At 36.5% G+C, this 23,628-nt stretch overlaps 1 protein-coding gene across 2 annotated transcripts in view; it reads left to right on the top strand.

Moving 5' to 3' along the window:
• The first annotated feature begins 264 nt into the window (after positions 1-264).
• Positions 265-23,628, top strand: part of LOC145222259 (NCK-interacting protein with SH3 domain-like) — a 47,290-nt gene continuing 23,926 nt past the window's right edge. For both annotated transcript variants that reach the window (XM_080088345.1, XM_080088344.1), the window contains exons 1-3: positions 265-501; positions 5,911-6,017; positions 6,113-6,222. In XM_080088345.1, coding sequence (XP_079944471.1) covers positions 325-501; positions 5,911-6,017; positions 6,113-6,222 — 394 coding nt within the window. In that variant the 5' untranslated portion in view covers positions 265-324. The remainder of the gene's footprint in view (positions 502-5,910; positions 6,018-6,112; positions 6,223-23,628) is intronic.

The following is a 23,628-nucleotide window of genomic DNA, read 5'->3' as shown; positions in this document are numbered from 1 at the left end:
GGCGCGTGGGCCGTAGTTTGCCCACCCCTGTGCTAATGTATACCAGTACCAGTATACCAGAAACACTGCAAAGGGTGTAACTTGCGACGTTAGGTGACGTCCGGGCTGAAAATATTTCCGTCTTTACCAAGTTATAAAATTCTGCCTCCCCGCCGATTTTAGCAAGTGGGCGCCTATGGCTAGGGGCATTATTATTATCAACGCTTGGTGCACCTTAACATTGTTTGCTGCACCTATTGCTTCGATATAACAATTTTAAAAGTATAGCTCATTTTTTATTTTATGTGCACTTGATCTTGTAGGCATTATTAATCAGACATAATAATGTACAAAGCATTACATACTTACGAATCAAGTGGAGGAAACACACATACACTGTCTTTTAGACAAGGTGATATTTTGTTTGTTTTGGAAGAAACCAACTCATCTTGGTGGCTTGCTTCAAGTGAAGAAGGCAAAGTTGGTTATATTCCAAATACCTATGTAACAAGACATATTAAGGTATGATTATTGCATTTTTTCATTAGGGTTCCACTATTTAGAGTTGAAACCGAAAATACAAGTAACAAGGCCTGTCGCATTTACTTTTTGTTTATGATACATGGCACAATATCTCATGAGGAACTTTTAGTTTTTGTTCATGGTACATGACACAATTTCTCGAGAGGATATTTTATTTCTTTCTTGAGAATCAACTCTACATTTTTTTCAAGATTTCTCGAGAATGTTTTGGGCAGGAACTCCCTGAAGGGGACACATATTGATTTTAATCTTTTTTTTTCTTTCCGTTGAAGTTTATCTACCGTATTTATTCAATTGTAAGCCGCATGTTGAGGTGTTAAAAAAATTTGAGGTGTGAAAACATTTTGAGGTGTGAAGTGACATGTTTTACCTTGTATTGAAAGATTCGTAAACAATTGTCTGAATTGTTTGAAATTTAAACAGTATATATATATATATAAAGAATAATTCATATTAAGGTGTCTTTTTCCGAATCTGTGGCATGAGTGTAGTGTTCCTGTACTGTTACGGACCATTTTTATTCCTGGTTTCAAAATTAATACAATACAATCATTAAATTTGTATATAAAGCCACCAATATTGCATTAAAATACCATAAAATTTACCTCAAACACTTTTTATAGATTCTGATTAGAGTTCATAATTATGGCCTTCCTTCTCATAGGGGTCATATTGTTTTAATATATATACATATTTTCTTTCTGTCTGAAGCTGGTTTACCGTTTGGTCAAAAAACAGTCTTTCAATGATATTCATGTTTGCATACATGTTACTTAGTTATTCAAAGTTGATAAATTTTTCGACAAAAAAACAATCATTGGGAATTTCAAATAACCCTGGGTGACCCAGCGATTTACTCACAGCCCCCCCCCAAAAAATATATTTTTTAACTCGCTACACTCAAAAATTCCCGGGCACATTTCTGTAAATCCCCAAAGTTGCAATGCATGACAAGAATTTTAACAAAACTAGGGTTAGGTATTTGACCAGTCAAAAATAATCAGGTCAATTGACCAGTCAAATACTTGTCAAATAATTCAAATACAGACGAATCCGGGTAATCGCATCATCGATTTGCCAAGGGCACTTAAAGGGATTAACCGGACTATGCGATAATCCGGTTGCTATGTAAACAGTACATGCTGTTAACAAAAGTGCTCATTTTCACTTCCCCAGCTAAAACAAAGTTGCAGTGACGCTCAACTATGGCAACGGAGCAGTATTTTCCCTCTTTTGTTGCTGAGAAATGTAAAAAGTATTCTCAAGTCAAAATACATGACGTCATGCTTTCCTAACTGTCGTGGCTATGGTGCAATCGCCCAAGCGTGTTAAAGAAACAGTAGAAACGCACACACGCTCTTTAATTGGCGCACATGCCACGGTTCGCTTGATTTGTGCTTTCTCTTGCAGTCAGGTTTATTTGAAAAGATATGTTACATCGCATCGTAGCCAAGGGGCCCAACATTTAAATTTGGAACTTCCCTATGACTAGGGCTGTTATCAAATAAAGGTTTTTAATTTTTCAAATAATCAAATATTTTTTTTCCTTTCAAATCAAATAATCAAATAATTTACAATACCGGATATGTAAGTCCCAGAGTCATTATTAAATAAGGATAGTTAAAACTACTAAACAAATTTTGTAAGCTCTTAGTCATTAAATCTATTTTCTGTTTAAAATAATAAATTAGTACAGATAGGGACAAACTTCAATTATCCTCCGTAATTTGGTAAAACCATCTGTACATATTCCGTGTGTATTTTACGCTATTACAACATCTTTTTCTGGGATACTGGCTGAATTGAATAGTGATCTATACCAATCACTTGCTTGAAAAACTTCAATTATTCCTGGGTGTAACTAATACCGTTCATGCTTTTTGTCCAACATTTTTGGGGGATTGGGTAATGAACATTAATATAAGGCTGAAAACATATGTTTAAGTGCTTCTGTGTACCCGCAATTTCATAAAAAAGTCCCCAATGTGTTCAAATAAATTGATTTTGTACATATATCGAGGTGTACTGCATAGGAAAAAAATATTTGATTATTTGAAATGAGTAAAAAATTATTTGATAAATTTTCAAATAATTAAAAATTTCAAATAATCAAATAATTATTTGTTTGATAACAGCCCTACCTATGACGACGGATATGACGTTTTAGTCTTGTTTTGTGTAGTTTCCCTTATAAATGTGGTAGACCTCTCGCTTAATATACGAGTAATACACTAGTGTGCCGTGAGAGATTTCCAAGTGTGCCGCGAAATATTTTCTTTTTTGAAGTGCAAATACATTCCCTAGTGTTTTAGGCCTTTGCGGCGAAATACTGGTGCGCATAACAAAGTTTTAAGGCCCATATTTTGTTATTGGTAATAAAAAGCATCCTTACCCACCACAATAAAGTTGAAAGTTAAATTAATTATAAGCTTATGATCAACTTCTGTTGTGTTTGCCTGCGAAGTGTGCCGCAGAAGGAAATTTTAGTTGTTTAATGCGCCGCATAGTAAAAAAGTTTGAGAACCACTGCTTTCAGAAATGTGGCGCTACTTTCTAGCTTACTCAGCAAAACTGCAGTTGCAAGATTAGCGTGACTGTCACGTGATCAACATGTGATCGTTGCTAAAAAATTTAAACCAGCAACAAATACTAGAGGAACAAATGCCTTTCTTAATCGTTGATCTACCTGATAAGTTGCGCAAGGTCACGAATAGAAGACATAAAATAGGGCAATCATTGGCACGTTACCAACTACGTGAATCTAAACAACATAGTGTAATTACTTGCGATCTAACATTTTTTACAACCATTACGGTGTTTGGCGGGTCATGAACAATATAACAGAAAACATTTTTAACCATTTGTTTTACATTTAACACTTTAAATTTCAATACAGTTCAATACCTCGAATTTGGTGCAGTTCGCACTTAGTAAGAAATTACAATCAGCGTCTTTGCCGGAACACCAGTTTCGTAATTTTAACATGTTAAACTCTTTATTTAAACGCTTGTTATATCACTATTGGCGATTAGATAATCCAACAAAAAAGGACCAATGTGCACGGCTTTGAGATAACGACTCCTGGTTATCGCACAGGGGTAAACTGAACGCCGATTTAATCTCCCAGTAACTTTTCAAAAATATTTTATGGTTGAGACGTGTCATTTTCAACGTTGAAATTAGATGCGATTGAATTGATAACCTCAGTATTACCCCGCTAGCCCAAAAAATACAAAACCTTTTTGTATGTTGCTGCGCACCACAAATGAAAGATTTTTGTGGTGCAATAGTGTGATAAAGGTAACAGAATATATGTTACATATGTTTATGCATTGCTTGTTGGATGTTTTTGCACATGAAGTTACGGGGGCGTTAAGCCTCATGCCATCAGAAGCATTATTGAATGCTGCTAAAAGCACCTTTATGGTGAAAATTTTAAACATTGGCCGATTTGGATAAAATTTTACAACATTGTTGATTGGGTCATTGTGGTTTCATGTTTTATACATTTGGGTGTAGAACCCCATTAGCAGGGCTAGAAAAAATGCAAATTTCCCGGGAAGCCACCAAAGTTTCCCGCCGTTTTTTGGTAAATCCCCCAACTTGTTATACGCATCAGGAGCACTAAACTAACGCAGCAACGTTGTAATTTTCGCACACAAAGAGTATTCCAAACTTATTTATGCGCTTTCGTTGCTTTCTACTACGCTATTCGTAAGTGTTCAAAAAACAAAACACCGAGTTGCAGTATATTTTTAAACTCAATAATTAGTCTGTCAAGTTCTAAAAATAACTCCAGCCGATTAGTAAAGATTAAAATTCATAACAACGATGTGTACTATCACTACTGTGCATCTGGATTTACCTCTGTTTTTCATTCATGTTGCTGCTTGTTTTTGTTTCGCGCCATTGCTATACTTGTTGTGAAACAAATGCGTATTGTTGTGCTCGTGCGCGCACACACACACGCAGTGCGAACAAAGACACTCAGCACCTTGTGTGTTGACCAATGTGTCGCAGCGTTTTAGTTACGTCACGTTTCGTTGCATCGCCGGATGTAACCAGTAATAAAAACTGGCGCTGTTGCGTTATTCCACCGCAAAACTTATTTTTGACTTTTGTGTTCGCTTTTACGTGTGACCGATTTCCCGGGATGGAGCATCCCCATTTCCCCACTTTTTCCCGCCATGCCCATTAGTTACCCCACTAACCCCTTAAAATAGGTTATTTTTTTTGAAGTGTTAAATCAGATAGGCAGGCAACGAGCTACCAATACGACTTTCCCAAAAACGATTGTATTGCTAAGTGCGTATCATAGATTGGTTGAATGGTCTGACGCGCTTTTCCACTAATAATCTAAAACAAACTGGGTTTCGTCCTTGGATTGTACGGCTTTGAATGTAGTGAAAAAGTAACACTTGTAAGTCACAAAGTCCATTGTGATAGTATGTTGATGTTTTAACCTTAGGCATTCGATAAAAAAACGCCGATAGAAAAGGGACCTGGCATGCCGACAAACCTGCCCCCCCAGTTGCGCCTATGATGGGACCCATATAAAATAAGTGTAGGGAATATATTAACGTTTTAAAATAGGTTATAGTGTATATGCAATTGCAAAATGTGCTAAGCCACCCTTCTAGTTTTTTTACATCATTTGTGGCGCCAGCTGATGTAAGTTAACTACTGAAGGTTGCTAAGTAGATTTACAACAATAAACTGAAATTCCTGTCCTGCCAATCACCCAGGCCTGGGTCAATTTGTTGTGTCACAAACAACACTAAAAAAGATTGTGCACAAACAATTGCATTCTTTTGTTGCTTGTGTTTAATAAAGGGCCGTTGCTCGAGATATCTGCTTATTTTCACATAAATTGAAACAGTTGCTTAATCTGACATAAACAAGAAAGTACAAAGACTTGCAGTCTTCCCAAATTGCTTTGTTGACCCTACACAGGAAACCTTGTAGTGTTACAAATAATAAAGGTCCCAGAAGGTTGCAATTGTTGACCTAGGCCGCAGGTTCCTCGTCCCTAGTATAATAATATATAACCTGGGATGACTCTTTAACATTGCTATGTTGTGTAATGACAAAACTTGTTTGTCGTAATTGTAATAGTCAATGACGCAAACAACTGCTTTAGCTTACTTCATGTTTTTGCCTTTTGGATTTTCAACAATATATATGTTAAATAAAATGAAAATCAGGGGTGACAATTCATACATAGTCTTCTATGATTTTTTTGTAAGGGGTGACATGTCACTCCAGTCACCCTTAAATTAATAGTAATGGTCTTGATATAACGTGGTCATAAAACTTTTTGATTGCATTGATAGAAAAGGTATGGCAAAATATCGAAGGCCACCATTTTGAAATATTTGTTTGTGTCAGAAAAACTCAGAACATGCGGTTCTTCTGTCTGTGGAGCGAGCTATAACTGCTGTCAAAGCAACAAGCAAAGGTGGTCAACTTACAGCTGAGGAGAAGTCCCTATTAGGGTATGCTTCTGCATTTACATTTGGAACTTTTTAAAAAGTGTTGTGTTGGATTGCAATGCGGGGCGACTGCAATATTGATATATGTTTTTTGTCAGAAAATTAATAAAGCACAAAGAGAATGTCATAGCTTCTGCTCATGGTGATAAAAAGGATTATTCCAAGAGGAAAGCTCCACCCCCACCTTCAGCAACTAGTCATAGCAAAGGTGTGTGTGTGTTTCCTTCCCTGAAGGGGACACATATTGTTTTTGTCCGTATTTTTTTTTCTTTTTTCTGTCTAACGCTGGTTTGTAACGCTCGTTTAGTTAAGAAAGAGTGCTTCAAATTTACACAGATGTTAGTTATGTATCCATACTTGATCCTCCTGAAGTTTGACCCCGAATGACCCAAGGGTTCACCCACAGGCCCCGCAAACATAATTTTTTTAAAATGGCTGTACTGACAAAAGTACATGATGAAGAAGTTTCATGCTTTGTTGTTTGGTGCAATGTATGTATATATTTTTTACCTTTAAAATAGATTTACCCATTTCAACATAAAAGATAAAAATAAAAAAATGAAAAATTTTTTTTGCAAGATAAATGTTTTGGGGTTACTCAAGGTCAACTTGTAGGTATTACAAACACAGTTCAGAACTTTATTTTGTCATAACGTAGCATTTTTTGTTGTTGTTTAGGATCAATTTAGGAATCAATACTTATGCCATGTATAAATTAGGCAAAACGGTATTGTTGAATACTAAGACGGCGTGCTATTAAAAACGGTGTCAAAAGGTCAAACAGTCCTTTGGCATGTGCATATGCGAAAACAAATTTAAATGAAAAACAATTTATTATGTATACACTTGTAGCAAATTGCTTTTAATTTAAAGTGTCAGCTTACTAGAAAAATTGTGTTGAAAACCTGACCTTGGACGACAATATCTGGGTCAAAGCAAGAGATTAAGTTGAAAGTATTTGTTTCGTCTTTTTTTAATGTTTTTGTAATTATATGACAATAATAGTGCAAAAAGAATACGAACAAAATTTTGTTGTTGTTGAGTGAATGCTTTCTAAAATTTTGTCCTTAAGAATCTAAAAATCACTGCAACATTTCTGCCGTCGTTTCGTAAAACCAAGTAATTGCAATTTTCAAGTTTTTGAGAAAAAGCACAAAATGCGTTTGATGTTGGTTAGCATCCAAAAATAAAATTTTTGCCTACCTGTTTGGTATTTTTCACAAACATGTTACAGTAAACAAGTTTTGGCATACCTACGGTTCACGACATATTGTTAGTTTGTTTATTATCCATGAAAAAACGATATACTAGGTTTTACCGGATAAGAAATGCAAAACTAACCAAAATAAAATTTGGAAAAGTCTAGGCTCAGAACAATAGATGGATTTTTTTGCTTTATCACCCTCACAAATCTTTTTAGTTTTTTCATAAACTTTGTCATTGCATTTAAGTCACCATTTTTCAAGCTGTTTGAATAACACTGGAGTACAAATGTTCAGTCAAAAACCGTTTATTAGCAATAGCAACATGCTAGTGCTGAGGACCAATAAAAAGTATATTTGTTCAACAACATCACAAGCACATGAGGCAAAGATACTTTTACAAAACATGCCATAAACTTTGGTGAGTTTTAGTTGTGGTTAACTTACCATGCTACAAAATTTTGACATGAAAAACATCAAGCAATTTAACCATCAGTTGAATGACACCAAAAAATGTTTTTACATAACAAATAAAAAACAACAACATATAACATCTAGAAAGGTAGCTTTTCTATGTATATTTTATTTATGGATTTACTATACACTTGTATTTTTTTCTTATAACAGCATGTTGTCACAAAACTGGTAAATATGGTTTGTTAAACTACAAAATCTAGTTTCATTGAAAGAAAAAAAAAGAATAAAGCTCCATGCAGCTTCAAGGATTTTGGAAAAAAAGTTTGTTTGCCCTAAAAAGGTTTTGTCAGTATTCTTTTTTCATTATTAAATTGTCATATATTTACAAAATTGGTCAAAAAGAAAGGTAAAAAACACTATCAATCCAGATGTGCACCATTTAGTATATTCAGTTATAAAGCATTCAGTTTTCATTCCCAAATTTGTTTGTATAAAACACTTTGCAAACTGTGAGCTTGGTACCACAGCAACCAGGTAGTTCATACAGCAAATTGCAGATATCTTTGTTCCAACATTGCAGTTTTATGAATAGTGCCCTTCATTACTTTCCTTCTTCCAGCAAATTCCTGCGACCAGCAGTTTTTATAATATTATTAGGCATGAAAACTTATCAATCAATATTAATAACACATTGGAATGGTTTAACTTTGAGATGAGCAAACTTCAATGATTATGTTTATCTGTTTACGAACATTTATCAGCTAAAAATCACCATTAACTTTTAACAACTTAAACCTAACATCATGCAAGGTCAGGTTTTTTTTAAGGTTTGGTTTGGGTGACCGCTAAGTAGTTTTAAGAGACCGCAAGTGTTTCATTTAAATACCAAAAACTGTAGTTGTAGTTGCAAGTCCAAATTTTGGGAAACCGCTGGAGAAAGGACCGAAACGGTCCCCTAAAACACCTTAAAAAAACACCTTAAAAAAACACCTTAAAAAACACTGAAGGTTTCAAGCGGGACAGAAAATACCTGTAATAGGTTCAGCATGTACTCTCAAGCTTAGATGAAACTCTAACATCTGGATTTTCTTTGGTTAAGCTATCCAAATCTTGGTCCAGTGGCACAATTCTTCCTAACCAAGAGCTGTCATCTTGGAGCTGAAATAGTTCTGAATCATGATCATTTGATGAGTTGAATGATGCTCAGTCTTCATGTCAGATAAGACTGCAAATGACAACAACTACTCACATTATGATTAACATCATCCACACATGCGGTTATAATTTCAGCACAATAACCTGTTTCTTAATCTGATTTTGAGCCAAATCTATGTGTTATTTTTTTGCTTATGGCTATAGTGCTGAAATCAAAGTGTGCTTACATGAACTTTAACAACTCAAACTTTTATTCTCTGTGTTTCTAAACACTGTGTTTCTAAACTCAACTTAAATTTCTACCTGAATGTCTTCAGAAATGTAACCTGGCAAACAAGTTTCTTAATCCAAACTTCCTGAAACCTGGAGCTTCATTCTTTGTTTTTTTAAGGGCCAAGATTGGTTTTCCTCTTGTGGTAGCCATTCTAAACAAACACTGAAACTGGGTGGTATAATTACAGTCAAACAAACCTAAAATATCAGTCTTTACTTAATAGCATACAAAACTAAATCACAATGCCACCAGATAAGTAAACAAGGCGACAACATGAAGCTGTGAGAAAAAAGTTGTCACATGCCAAACTCGACCATCATGATTGGTCAAACAGCAATACTAGGTTTTGCCAAATACTTTTAGCGTTGTGTTTTACTTACTAGGTTTTTTTAACCGTAAATATATCGATAACTAGACATCTTTCAAAATCCAAATTTTAACACAGAAAACTAGCCAACATTAAGTGGACATTCCACTAAAAAAACACATTTTGAAAAATATGGCGCTTAATAGGTTTTTCCAAAAGATGGCAGATTTGTTTAACGTAAATCCGCACAAACACGTGTGTGGAGGACCCAATCGTTTTTGTTTACAAAAACAATCATATGTGTAGATTAAATTATGTGTTTTGTAAATGGGTATTATAGGATATAGAATATATAAAATGGAAGTATATCAGAAAGCCACCTTTCTAGTTGTTGCGTGTTTTTATGGGTCCCCTTTTCCTTAAGGGGACACATATTGATTTTACTCAAATCGTTTTTTTGTTTTTCTTTTTTTTTCTTTTTTTTTCTTCCCAAAGTTTGTCCGACTCGTTTTTCCATCAAATGTTTGATGGATTTGGCTGAAATTTACACAGATGGTAGATATAGTTATGTAGATGTGCATCCCACTTTGTTTTTGTTGATAACCCCAGTATTTACCCCGCTAGCCCCCTAAAATGGGTTATTTTCTGCCCAAAGTTTGTCCGACGCGTTTTTCCATCAAATGTTTGATCGATTTGGGTGAAATTTACACAGATGGTAGATATAGTTATGTAGATGTGCATCCCACTTTGTTTTTGTTGATAACCCCAGTATTTACCCCGCTAGCCCCCTAAAATGGGTTATTTTCTTACCAAAGTTTGTCTGACTCGTTTTTCCATCAAATGTTTGATGGATTTGGATGAAACTTATACAGATGGTAGATATAGTTATGTAGATGTGCATCCCACTTTGTTTTTGTTGATAACCCTAGTATTTACCCCGCTAGCCCCCTAAAATGGGTATTTTTCTTCCTAAAGTTTGTCCGACTCGTTTTTCTGTCAAATGTTTGATGGATGTGGCTGAAACTTATACAGATGGTAAATAAAGTTATGTAGATGTGAATCCCACTTTGTTTGTCCAAATAACTGTGGTATTTACCCCGCTAGCCCCCTAAAATGGGTGAGTTTGTAAACAGTGTCAGAATTGGCTGAATTTGGATAGCTTGTAGAGCAGTGGTTCCCAAACTATGGTACGCGTACCACTAGTGGTACGCGAAGGTCTCCAAGGTGGTACGCGAGCAACTTATTCAGTTCACACCAAACGATCGCAAATGATCTCCTAGTGATTATCGTAATTATTTTAATTTACACAAGTTACGTAGAGCGTGAAATTTCATACTATATTCCCTACTAAATTCTAATTCCTTGGTGTATTGATTGACGCATCGAACTGTAAAGCAGGGTTTCTTTGTGACGAAATAGGTGTTTTATGACGTTATGAATCTGTTATTACGACGTAATAAATCCTTAAAGTCAGATATTGTAATAAGCTACTAGTTGTGTTGACAGTGGCACCGTAGCGAGGGCGGTAAAAGTTTGACTAATTTTTGTTTAATATTTACGAGCCTTTGGTTACTAAAGACTAAAGTTACTAAGGTAAAGTTAGTTAGTAAAGTTTAGTAACATTTTTATTCATTAAACATTTTGCACATCATTTTTATTTGTGAATTCTGGAATTTTCTGACAATTATTGTAGGTGGTACGAGAACGCTGCATGAACCCAAAAAATGGTACGCGAGTAGATAAAGTTTGGGAACCACTGTTGTAGAGTATGCCATTTATAGTTGTCGATTATTGTATTCAACCCTGTAGCCCTAACATTTACCCCACAAGCCCCCAAAGTGTAAAACGTATTTGTATGTTACTGGAGGACACCACAAACGAAAGATTTCTGTTGCTCAATAGTGTTACAAGGGCAAGCAGTTGTATGTTACTCGTTTGTGACTTTGTGGATTGCTTTGTGAACGTTTTTGTGCCATGGCAGTTAGGGGGTTGTTGCCCTATGACGGCCCTATGACGTCAAAAACATTAACGGTTGTTGCTCAAAACACCTCTAGTGGTCAACATTTTAAACATTAACGGATTTGGCTGAAATTTTGCAGTACTATTGATTGAGTCATTGAGGTTTCCTATTTTTTTAGTTTGTGTGTCGGACCCTATTAGTTACCCTACTAGCCCCCTAAAATGGGTCAGTTTTTTAAACAGTGTCGGGATTGGATAAAATTTGGGTAGTATGTGGACTATGCTATTTGTAGGTTTCAATTAATGTGTTTTACCTTGTAGCCCCAACATTTACTCAACTAGCCCCCTAAAATAAATGAGCTTTTAAAAAACGTCCTAATTATATGAAATTTTGCAAAGTTTATTAAACATACTAAGTCCTCAAATGTTATGTTTTGCCCTGTAGCACCACAACTTAACCAACTAATTCCTAAAAATAGGTGACCCTTTTCACAATGTTCGAATTGAATGAAAACTGGACAGCTTGTAGAATTTGCTATTTATTTTTTGTTTTACCCCATTATGCCACTACTTACTCATGTTAAATAGGACATACTTCAAACAATATCTGGGGTGAATCTAAATTTATATAGTTTGTACTCTACATAGTATTACTATTTAAGCCCAGTGCCGATCACTGTGTTTTACCTTACAACACCTGACTTTCTCATGGTTATCTGATATCTCTTGAAATGCATTATTTTTAACTTTGCATGTGTGGGGACCCATGAGTTTCTGCCTGCAGAAACGACTGAGGTTATAAAAGACGATGGCTAATATGGGACCCAATACAAAATAAGCATAGGAAATATATTAATGTTTTAAAATAGGTTTTAGTGTAAATGCAACAACAAAATGTGCTAAGCCACCCTTCTAGTTCTTTATGTTAATTTGATATTGGTAGAGTCTAACAAGAGTTGAAGCCAATTTTCATGCACATACCAATTCCGAGCATAATAACCATGATATACATATTCCAATAATATGGAGTTGCCCTCACAAAGCCAGGTGTTTTCAGTTATAGGTCCCCTTTTTGTAAGGGACTTATTTTGAAATATATAACTTTGTTGTTTACTTTTTTTCTTCTGTGCAGTATGTCCTGCCCCTTTTGCCTTTAAATCTTTTATGGTTTTTGATGAAACTACGCATGAAACATATATTTGGTTGCATGATGTCAAAATGAAATTTGGACAGTGTATAGCAGGGCTACTCAAAAGTTTTGTCAAACGTCCAAAAACAATAGTAAAGGGGTCCACACACTCCTGTAAGAAATGCTAATGCAACCAGTTTTTTTTTAAAGGTTTGGTTTGGGTGACCGCTAAGTAGTTTTAAGAGACCGCAAGTGTTTCATTTAAATACCAAAAACTGTAGTTGTAGTTGCAAGTCCAAATTTTGGGAAACCGCTGGAGAAATTTGGGGGACAGTTTCGGTCCCCCAAAACACCTTAAAAAACACTGAATGCAACTAAGGTTAATTACTTTAACAAAACATTTTGAGTAGCCCTGCTATACACTTTCCAAATAGCTTTCAGACATTATGCAACTAAATGTAATTAAGTATATGCGCAAGGACATACAGAATACATTTCATCCAGTTTCGCAGGATTACGTCACGTAGGGATGATTCAAAAATCAGTTTATTTCATCATACACAAGACTAAAGCAATCATCAGATTGTATTTAAAATTGATGAAATGTGTAAACATTATCCGTGCGTGACACAAACTCTTTTACCTCTTCTTCTAAAATTAATGATTCTGTGGCTTCTATGTATGTATTGCCAAAATGGTGAGGTTGTTAAGGCGTTTCTGCGTATGCGTTGAACGAAGATAAGTCATGAGACGATGAAGTACCCTGAACGATCGTTTAGCCTCGCATGTCGAAGTTGGAAGAACTATGTAGGTGACCAAAGCAGTGTGAAGATTAGGTGCCATGTCCCTTAAAATTTCTATTTCCCGCATTTCCTCTCTTTGCTGATTCTCGCTTGCAACGGGCAAACCATTGTTTGCGTTCCCTTCTCGTATCTTCAATGTTTAAATCTTCTCTTTAAAATGCGGAAATTTTCTTTAGCAGCTCTTCTTGTTTCATGTCAGGGTCTCCTAAGAGCCTTTGTAACATGTTAGCAGTGCAGATTGATTTTGAACCTGTAATCTTTTCATTCCCATTTCCATGAAGAGCATTGCCTGTTTCGCCAAGAAAACATATTGCATCAAATATGGCGGTCAAAGTGACATGGTCTTCTTTCTGCTTCTTCCTCAATGACAGAATTATGTGTTTGACATTGGTTTGATGGTTCATCTGATATTACCTGAACAAAAAGTTTTGAATTAAAATACTAATAACTTATCGTACTGCAATAAAGAAAGGTACCTTTGATGTGTACTTTCGACCTTTGATGTTTTTGCATACACTGCCCAAACACAAACCAAACAATGACAAGAACCATCCTGATTTAGGCACATAAACTGGAATTTCTACAAACCAATGTCATTGCGCTGACCTCAAACTATATTATTTCAACCTTTTTTGTGTTTCATTATGACCATTACAATACAAAACAGATGCTTTACGCCACAATAAGGGAAGATAATTCAATACAAATGCCACAGCACCTTGTGGGTAAGCAAACGTCAAAACACTTATATGTAAAGCGTGCAGTGTTTTTTTGTAACCAGATAACTTATGCATAAAAAACGAACAGACCAGCAAGCTTAAACATATTCTCTTAGCCCAAAGTGAGATTTATTCTGGATATTATTAAAAAAATATGTGGCAATTTTTGAAAGGGACTCGCAAGTTATATTTGGTTGCTAAAATGGGTCGCAAGATGAAAGGGGTTGAAAACCACAGTAGCTCAATCTGTCATATTAAAATCACTTATGGAGATATAAAAAACAATCACCAAACTTCAGAAAATTTTTTTTAACGATGTCCGAATTGGATGAAATTTGGACAGTTTGAGCATTTTGCCAGAGTTATGTGTCAATTGTTGTGTTTTAACATATAGCCCCCATAAAGCATAAATGTCTGCAGACTTTTTCATCGTTATTTTGTAAAATGCATTATTTACAACTTTACATGTGTGGGAGACCCATGAGTTTCTGCCTGCAGAAACAACTAAGGCTATAAAAGACAGGCTGATATGGGACCAATTATAATAAAGTGTACATATATATATATGTATACATTCGAAGTGAAAATACATTTTTAAGATGTTAATATACAGACTGCACCAGGCGCTGAAAAAAGACAAATGTATTTTTTGACCTTTTTTCCAGGTTACTATTTGATTGGTTCTAGGGCAGGGGTGGGCAAACTACGGCCCGCGGGCCGCATGCGGCCCGGCAAAGGAGTTCATGCGGCCCGCCAAATGTTGGGAAATTTTAAAGAGAAAGTTACCGAGCAACACTGCATAGTATTATAACCACAGGCGTAGTTTTCAAAAACTACCGGGGATGTTTACGTGCTTTAACCTGTTGTTTCTGCCACGTTATCATGCACATATTCACTTAAAACAATTTCTTCATTCGATAAAAGTAAAAGCTATTCACGTTTTCAAATACAGCCCACTTTGTACTGTTGACGCCAAAACTTTGGTCACTTTGTACTGTTGACGCCAAAACTTTGGTCACTTTGGATCAAGTTTAGGTCGTTGCAGTACATTGCAAACGGACATTAAATACGGCTTTAGAGTCGTTAACACAAACCACACCACACTTAAGATGGATACTAAAAGCGACTCGCTTTGTTTAATGTTGGCGCAAGGAATTATGGGTCCCCTTCCCTGAAGGGGACACATATTGATTTTACTCAAAATGTTTTTTGTTTTTTTCTTTTTTTTTCTTCTACCCAAAGTTTGTCCGACTTGTTTTTCCATCAAATTCTTGATGGATTTGGATGAAATTTACACAGATGGTAGATGTAGTTATGTAGATGTGCATCCCACTTTGTTTTTGTTGATAACCCCAGTATTTACCCCGCTAGCCCCCTAAAATAGATATTTTCCCCCGAAGTTTGTCCGACTCGTTTTTCTGTCAAATGTTTGATGGATGTGGCTGAAATTTACACAGATGGTAGATGTAGTTATTTAGATGTGCATTCCACTTTGTTTTTGTTGATAACCCCAGTATTTACCCCGCTAGCCCCCTAAAATGTTTTTTCCCCCCAAAGTTTGTCTGACTCGTTTTTCCATCAAATGCTTGATGGATGTGGCTGAAACTTATACAGATGGTAGATGTAGTTATGTAGATGTGCATTCCACTTTGTTTTTGGTGATAACCCCAGTATTTACCCCGCTAGCCCCCTAAAATGTTTTTTCCCCCCAAAGTTTGTCTGACTCGTTTTTCCATCAAATGCTTGATGGATGTGGCTGAAACTTATACAGATGGTAGATATAGTTATGTAGATGTGCATCCCACTTTGTTTTCCGGATAACCCTAGTATTTACCCCGTTAGCCCCCTAAAATGGGTGAGTTTGTAAACAATGTCAGAATTGGCTAAAATTTGGATAGCTTGTAAAGTATGCCAATTATCGTTATTGCGCCATTGCAGTTCGGGGGTTGTTAACAGCCGTTTGACGTCAGAAACATTAACGGTTGTTGCTTAAAACACCTGTAGTGGTTGAAATTTTAAACGTTGGCAGATTGGACTGAAATTTTGCAGTACTATTGATTAAGTCATTGTGGTTTCCTACTTTTAAATTTGTGTGTGTTGAACCTCCATTAGTTATCCTACTAGCCCCCTAAAATGAGTTTTAATTTAAATAGTTTTTACTCCATATAGCATATTTAGATATGCACAGTACCAATCACTGTGTTTGTCTTCACAATACCAAACTTACTCATTGTTATCTATTGGATTGCATTATTTTCAACTTTGCATGTGTGGGGACCCATGAGTTTTTGCCTGCAGAAACAACCAAGGTTATAAAAGACGATGGCTAATATGGGACCCAATACAAAATAAGCATAGGAAATATATTTATGTTTTAAAATAGATCATAGTGTATGTGCAAGGGCAATATGTGCTAAGCCACCCTTCTAGCTTTTTAACAAAAAAACGTGGTGTAGCCTATGTTGCAATAAATGCTTGTTTATTTTGAAACAATTACACTTGTAACGTTTCAACCAATGTTTGTGTAAACAAAGTGACAACAAACGTATTTGCACATAGCTGAAAATATACTATGTTAATATTTTGGGCTAAATCAGGGGTGCACAACCTGCGGCCGTACGGCCACATGCGGCCGCGGAGACGAGTTTGTGCGGCCGTGACCATGTATGTTAAAATACATGTACAGGCTGCCATGACGTAACTAAAACTTCTGCCAAATATTTCGGTTTTCAAACTGCCAAAAACAGATTTCGTGAGACAGAAAAAAAGATTACCAGCCTAAGAACCGCTTTTTAACCGCTTATTGTGTGCAAACAATGCGAAAAAACAGGCACCGCAATCGTCACAATACCGATCTTGACGTCATAAACAGCTAGCTCCATTCAGCTAAACTTATGCACCAAGTTAGAAATTATTAATATGAGCATTTTAAACTGCTTTGAATCGTATATACATGATATAAACCTAATTCTTTACACTAGTTATGTAAAAAAAAACAAGCAAGCAATTGGTGGCTGTTGCGGTGAAATACTATGCGGCCCGATAAGATTAGGAACTTTTGAATGCGGCCCTTGCACTGAAAAGTTTGCCCACCCCTGTTCTAGGGCAATGATTTTCTAACTAGAGCCAATAGTCCAATAATGGTACACAAAGCGAGGTTCTTTAATCTTACTTGAGTGAAGTGGAGTGAAATTGAATTTATTATTGCCACAAATATCACACGTTATTTCAACATAACTGCGTCCAGGTTTTTTTTTAAGGTTTGGTTTGGGTGACGGCTAAGTAGTTTTGAGAGACCGCAAGTGTTTCATTTAAATACCAAAAACTGTAGTTGTAGTTGCAAGTCCAAATTTTGGGAAACCGCTGGAGAAATTTGGGGGACCATTTCGGTCCCCCAAAACACCTTAAAAAAACACTGACTGCGTCAACAATGTCCCCTTTCATGCGGTTCCGTTTGGCTTCCAGAATCAGTTGAAGCCCAGAGAATGATCTCTCCACCGAAACTTGTGTAACTGGTAGCCCGCTGTCACTTGTGCTACTGCTTTCATTATAGAAGAGCTGTTGTTCCAATACTGAAAAAGATCTTCCTTTTTGTCAACCCGCTTGGACTGTTCGTACACGTCGAGGGCGTCATTGAACTTGGTCGCCTTGGGCAGGTTTCTTTTGCTCCAAATCTTTTGCTTTCAACAACTTTTCAATTATGTCATCTTCTGAATCAAATGCTGTATTCCCAGCTCTTTGGTTCCTTTCTGGGCTGTTTTGCTCACTGGAAGTGCTGGCGACTGGACTCATTTCAAGTTGACTGTCGTCTGTAACTTTTTTTAGTTTTGAACACATCTCTTGCAGCTGTGCTCTTGCGACGCCTTTTTCGGAAGCTGAGAGAAGACATCGCTACCTCGGATCCACGTATACTGAAGCATTTATAATATTGTTACCATTATCAGTGGTTAGTGTATAAACTGCTCTGGCACATGTTGTCATCTCTTGAACGGATAATGTTGCTAAAACAAGTTCACTCCCGTTAAGAAACTGAACAGTAATCCCCATAAAATGGCGTTCCATGCACGTAGAGCCAATTCCATGAGCCAAATCAATTTTCAAAGAAACCAGTTTACCTTTCAATTGCTCGCTTAAGTTTTCTCGTTTGTGTTGAGCTGCCTCGATCGTCAAATCTCTCATCTTGTTGCTGCCAAGTGTAAGATCTGCTGACTTTATAAGAGGGTTTAACATTTTTTTTACACCAGACGCCTCAAACACTGAAAGAGGAAGACCATTTTTGGTGACCGCTTCTATAGCATATCGCTTAATGTCCTCTGGACATGCCTGAAATTGGACATTTACAGATATTTTGTCGGCGTGCTGGCTGTTGTTTGGTTTTGAAAAGTTTTTTTGTTTGGCAAGTTTCTTGGCTTTCTTATTTCCGATGGCATTTTTTTTTGAAAGTCAATTCATTTATCAGCATGGACATTTTTATGTGTTTTAACATGTTTCCACCATGAGCCATCCCTTCAAAAACAAATTCGCAATGCGTACATTTTATTTCAACTTTCTGCTTCTTCTTTACTTCAGTAAAAAAATTCCACGCTTGGTTTGTTCTCTTTCGACCCACCCCTTAATCTAAAATATCCTGGCAATAATATAAAAACGAAAATCGTAACATTTATCACTGTTATGATACCAGTCATAAACCGGACATATTCCAATACTTCAACCGAAAAAAATCTTCCAAAGACAGTTCCACACACAGGCTAAAATATCTTATGACGTTAAATATTAATGCTCACTGTTACCAAGCTCTTACACTAAAATAAGTTAACCAATTTAAAGCAACTCTTCCGGATTTTTTCAGAATGAAATACCGTGATAAAAAATAACAGTATTTCGTTCCGTTCCGGTATTTTGAATAATTTTTATTTCAGTATTTCGTTCTGATACTTGGACCAAAAATTATTTATTTCGTTCCGGTATAGCGTTCTGTTCCTGTATGAAACACTGGTTTGAACACCACTTGTCCTTGACCTGGGAAATAGTCAGTGCGGCCTAAACGAGTGTCCATAAACTGTTTGGTGGCCTTTGTAAACAAAAAGGTTCCCCACCTCTGGAATACACCGTTTTGATGTATTGATTGATGTGCAATGGTTATCTTAGATGTTAGATCACTGCTAATTATGGGTCCCCTTCCCTGAAGGGGACACATATTGTTTTTGTATATATTTATGGGTCCCCTTCCCTGAAGGGGACACATATTGATTTTACTCGAAATTTTTTTTTTCTTTGTTTTTTTTTTCTTCCCAAAGTTTGTCTGACCCGTTTTTCCATCTAATGTTTGATGGATTTGGATGAAATTTTCACAGATAGTAGATATAGTTATGTAGATGTGCATCCCACTTTGTTTTTGTTGATTACCCCAATATTTACCCCGCTAGCCACCTAAAATGGGTGAGTTTGTAAACAATGTCGGAATTGGCTGAAATTTGGATAGCTTGTAGAGCAGGGGTGGCCAAACTACGGCCCGCGGGCCACATCCGGCCCCCAGTCCTGTTTCATCCGGCCCGCCAAACACCTTGCCTGGTTTTTTTCCAAGCACCATATTTACCACTGTGAACAAGCAGTGCAACAGCGCTGGCTGCTACTAGCAGTTATTAAATACAAGTGTAAACAAGATGGTGTTATTTATTGTTATTCTACTACAATAATATATATTTTAATAAAGATGGCAACCAGTTACGACAAATTTTACGTAAATCTCATTTAATCCGGCCCTCCAGTAGCAAGACAGTTGCAAATTTGGCCCTCTGGTAAACAAGTTTGGCCACCCCTGTTGTAGAGTATGACATTTATAGGTGTCAATTGTTGTGTTCAACCCTGTAGCCCCAACATTTACCCCACAAGCCCCCAAAGTGTAAAACGTATTTGTATGTTAATGGGCACCACAAACGAAATAATTCTGTGGCGCAATAGTGTTACAGGGGCAACTAGTTGTATGTTACTTGTTGTTGGACATTTTTGCACCATGGCAGTTAGGGGGTGACATCAAACACCTCTAGTGGTCGAAATTTTAAACAATGGCCGATTGGGCTGAAATTTTGCAGTACTATTGATTGAGTCATTGAGTTTCATATTTTTTTAGTTTAGTGTCACATCCCATTAGTTACCCTACTAGCCCCCTAAAATGTAAGTTTATTAAACAATGTCGGAATTGGCTAAAATTTGGGTAGCATGTGGACTATGGTTATCTCTTGAAATGCACTATTTTTAACTTTACATGTGTGGGGACCCATGAGTTTCTGCCTGCAGAAACAACTAAGGTTATGAAACACTATGGCTAATATTGGACCCAATACAAAAAAGGCATGGGAAATATATTTATGTTTTAAAATAGGTTATAGTATAAATGCAACGACAAAATGTGCTAAGCCACCCTTCTAGTTTTTTCTTTTTTTTTCTTTTTTTCTGTCTAACGCGGATTTGTTCCCACGTTTTGGTCAACAAAGAATGGTTCAAACTTTTTCAAATTTATACACATTGTAGATATTGGTCTGAAGACGGTCCATGTGAATTTTGACCCCATTTGATCCCTCGGTTTACCCACAGCCATAGGCGTCGATTTTTTAATTATTTGCAAAATTTTAGGGGAGACCTTTCCATGTTTTGGAAACATCCATCAGCCCTTAAAGCCCACAATCGTAGGAACACAAAGCAGTTGCGTTAACTGCTCCGTTGTCCTAGCGACCGCACGATCTAAGTTATAGACCCATATTCGGTTGCACGTAACGAACTAAACATTGCAGATATACAACTTTCACACAGTGAGATAGTACAGTTGTGACAGTATTTAAGTATACGTTGTTCAAGATGTTTATTTACATTGCGTGTGACGATTTTTAAATGACTCAACATCAGACAAAAAACGTCTTATTCGAGGGTTGCTTGCGTTTTGGCTGCAAAAATGCCTATATTAGTTTGACTGGTCCAGGAGGTCACAACCTGCGGGCATGAACATGTTTATTAAAATATATGTACTGGCGGCCATGACCTAAATAAAAACTTATTTGTCAAATATTTTTATTTTCAAGCTGCTCTAAACATATTTTATAGAACTGAAAAAGTATTACCAGCCTAGTAGCCATATGTGGCAGACTTTTTATGCCTTTGTGTGCAAACAATGCGAAAAACCAGATTCCCTTAGCGTCACAATATAGATGATGACGTCATAACAAGCTAAGACTGATCGTCCGACTGTTCAGCTCTTCAAGTTACAAATCTAAGCTTTTTAGGCGCCATTAGATGGTTGACATATAATATTTCGTTACATCAGTAATTTTAAAACACAAGCAAGCAGGCAATTGGCCGGCCGTTGGTAAAATAAGGATCTGCGATGCGGCCGTCATGGCGAAAAGGCTGAGCACCCCTGGACTAGTCATTCCTGCAGTTAACATAAAGCAAACATAAGATACTTCAACCACCAGCTTGAATGTGCTGGGAAGAAAACAATTAACTATCACATAACAATGCCGATTGTTACCATTGTTACGTCGCATAACAAACCACGAGACACTTGCGTTTGTCATTGATTGTGACCTTCAATCTATAACAAACATCCAGTTTCAACTACTTTAGGGCATAGGTGTGTATGTGGTCTTTCTGGCAATACTTTATTTTAAACAAAAACAGGGGAGACAATACATATGTTGTAACCCCTGTTTTTTCAGGAGGGGAGACATGTCACCCCGGTCACCCCTAAATCGACGCCTATGCCCACAGCCCCCCAAAAACGTGAAATTTTTAATGCGGATTTGTTCCCATGTTTTGGTCAACAAAGAATGGTTCAAACTTTTTCAAACTTACACACATTATAGATATTGGTCTAAAGATGGTCCATGTGAATTTTGACCCCATTTGATCCCTCGGTTCACCCACAGCCCCCTAAACATGAAATTTTTAAAACGGCTATACTTGCTAAATCAGATGATTCTGGAGTTTCATACTTTTTTATTGGTACAATGCAGCGTATTTTAAAGTATTTTGTAACTTGAAATTATATATATTCATTTCAACCCTTTATCCCCAAATATTTGTTTGTTTGTTCACATGTTAAAGAGGTCAGAAATACAAGACTTAACCTGCTGAAATTTTAAGCAGCTGTGGATAGGGTGCTCCAATTTCAGTGCAATTGGCTCCGTAATAGTAAAAATATGTTTTTACATGCTTTCTTTTGTCAAATTTGTTCTCACTCAGTGCACAGCTGACGCAATGGGAGTGATTGACGATAGTGGCACATGGAAAAATGCCTCTGCTTCATGCATGACTGCAGTCGTCACTTGACCATTTTCTCACTGGTTGGAATTAAGATGTTACGATGTTAGTGATATTGCACTGTAAACGTTAATGTATGTCAACTTATTCGTGTTTCGAAACACAGAGCGACAACCCAGCACGATTTGTTACACCTGTGTAACATGACTTCTTGAACTGAAAGCGTTAATAAAACTGTTTCAGAACATGGTTTGGACATAAAAAGTCCAGCTAAGCAATCGTATTATTGGTATGTGGAAACTTAACGGCGCCAGGGAACGCTATGTGCGGATTACAAATCATAATTCAACAAACAAAGGGCTGTGACTGTTACAAAACAAAAGTTTATAAATATTTCTTTAACACGACAAATGTCATCTGTGCAATTCAAATTCTTACCTAGCATATGCATGCGCCATTCATCCTGTTACGAATTCAAAATATATGTGTGTGTGGGGACCCATTGGTATTTGCTTGCAAAAACAATGATGTTATAACAGGCCACAAAAGTATTGGTACCATACTGAATGTATCCATCAAATATATGTCCTTTAGAATTATAATGAATGGTGCGTAAATATGACACAGTTTCTGTAAAATGGAATATACAGGAAAACCACTATTCCAGTTTAACAATGATTGTGCCCTATTTTTACTGTTATCGCATATGCACATGTTTGGGGACCCATTAGATTATGCTTGCAGAAAGAATTGTGGTATAAAGTGCCAGGAAAAAGATAGGGACCCAATGAAATGTAGGTGCCAAATATATATCCATTATAAATATAGTAAATGGTATATGTGATACATCGTTAAATATGCTGTAGTATATATAAACTGGCAATATATAGGAAAACCACTATTACAGTTTAACTATGTTGTTTAGATTCATGTAATTGGTGACAGGTCAATGTCTGGCATAATTTATGTCTTCTATTCGTGACCTCGCAAAACTTACAGGTGGATCGCCGATTCAGAAAGGCATTTATTTCTCCAGACCAGTGGTTCTCAATCATATACGGACCGCATTCATGGATAGACCAAGAAATAGGCCTATTTTCTTGCCCTAACCAGCATATTTAGTAATTTCAAAAGACTGTACATGAGTTTCGCCCAAACCAGAGGTGATCTGTTGGGTTAGTTAAGTTGCAATTTTAGAACTGACTTAAATTAGGTATAGCAGAAAATCTACTCGTGTGCCACCTGAAAAGTGTACCACTAGTGGTACGCATACCCAGGTTTTTTTTTAAGGTTTGGTTTGGGTGACCGCTAAGTAGTTTTAAGAGACCGCAAGTGTTTCATTTAAATACCAAAAACTGTAGTTGTAGTTGCAAGTCCAAATTTTGGGAAACCG

This window comes from Phallusia mammillata, chromosome 4, assembly GCF_965637545.1.
Source record: "Phallusia mammillata chromosome 4, kaPhaMamm4.hap1.1, whole genome shotgun sequence".
In the NCBI taxonomy this organism is placed as follows: Eukaryota; Metazoa; Chordata; class Ascidiacea; order Phlebobranchia; family Ascidiidae; genus Phallusia; species Phallusia mammillata.
The sequence above is the reverse complement of the archived record's forward strand: the minus strand, read 5'-3'. Positions and strand labels throughout refer to the sequence as shown.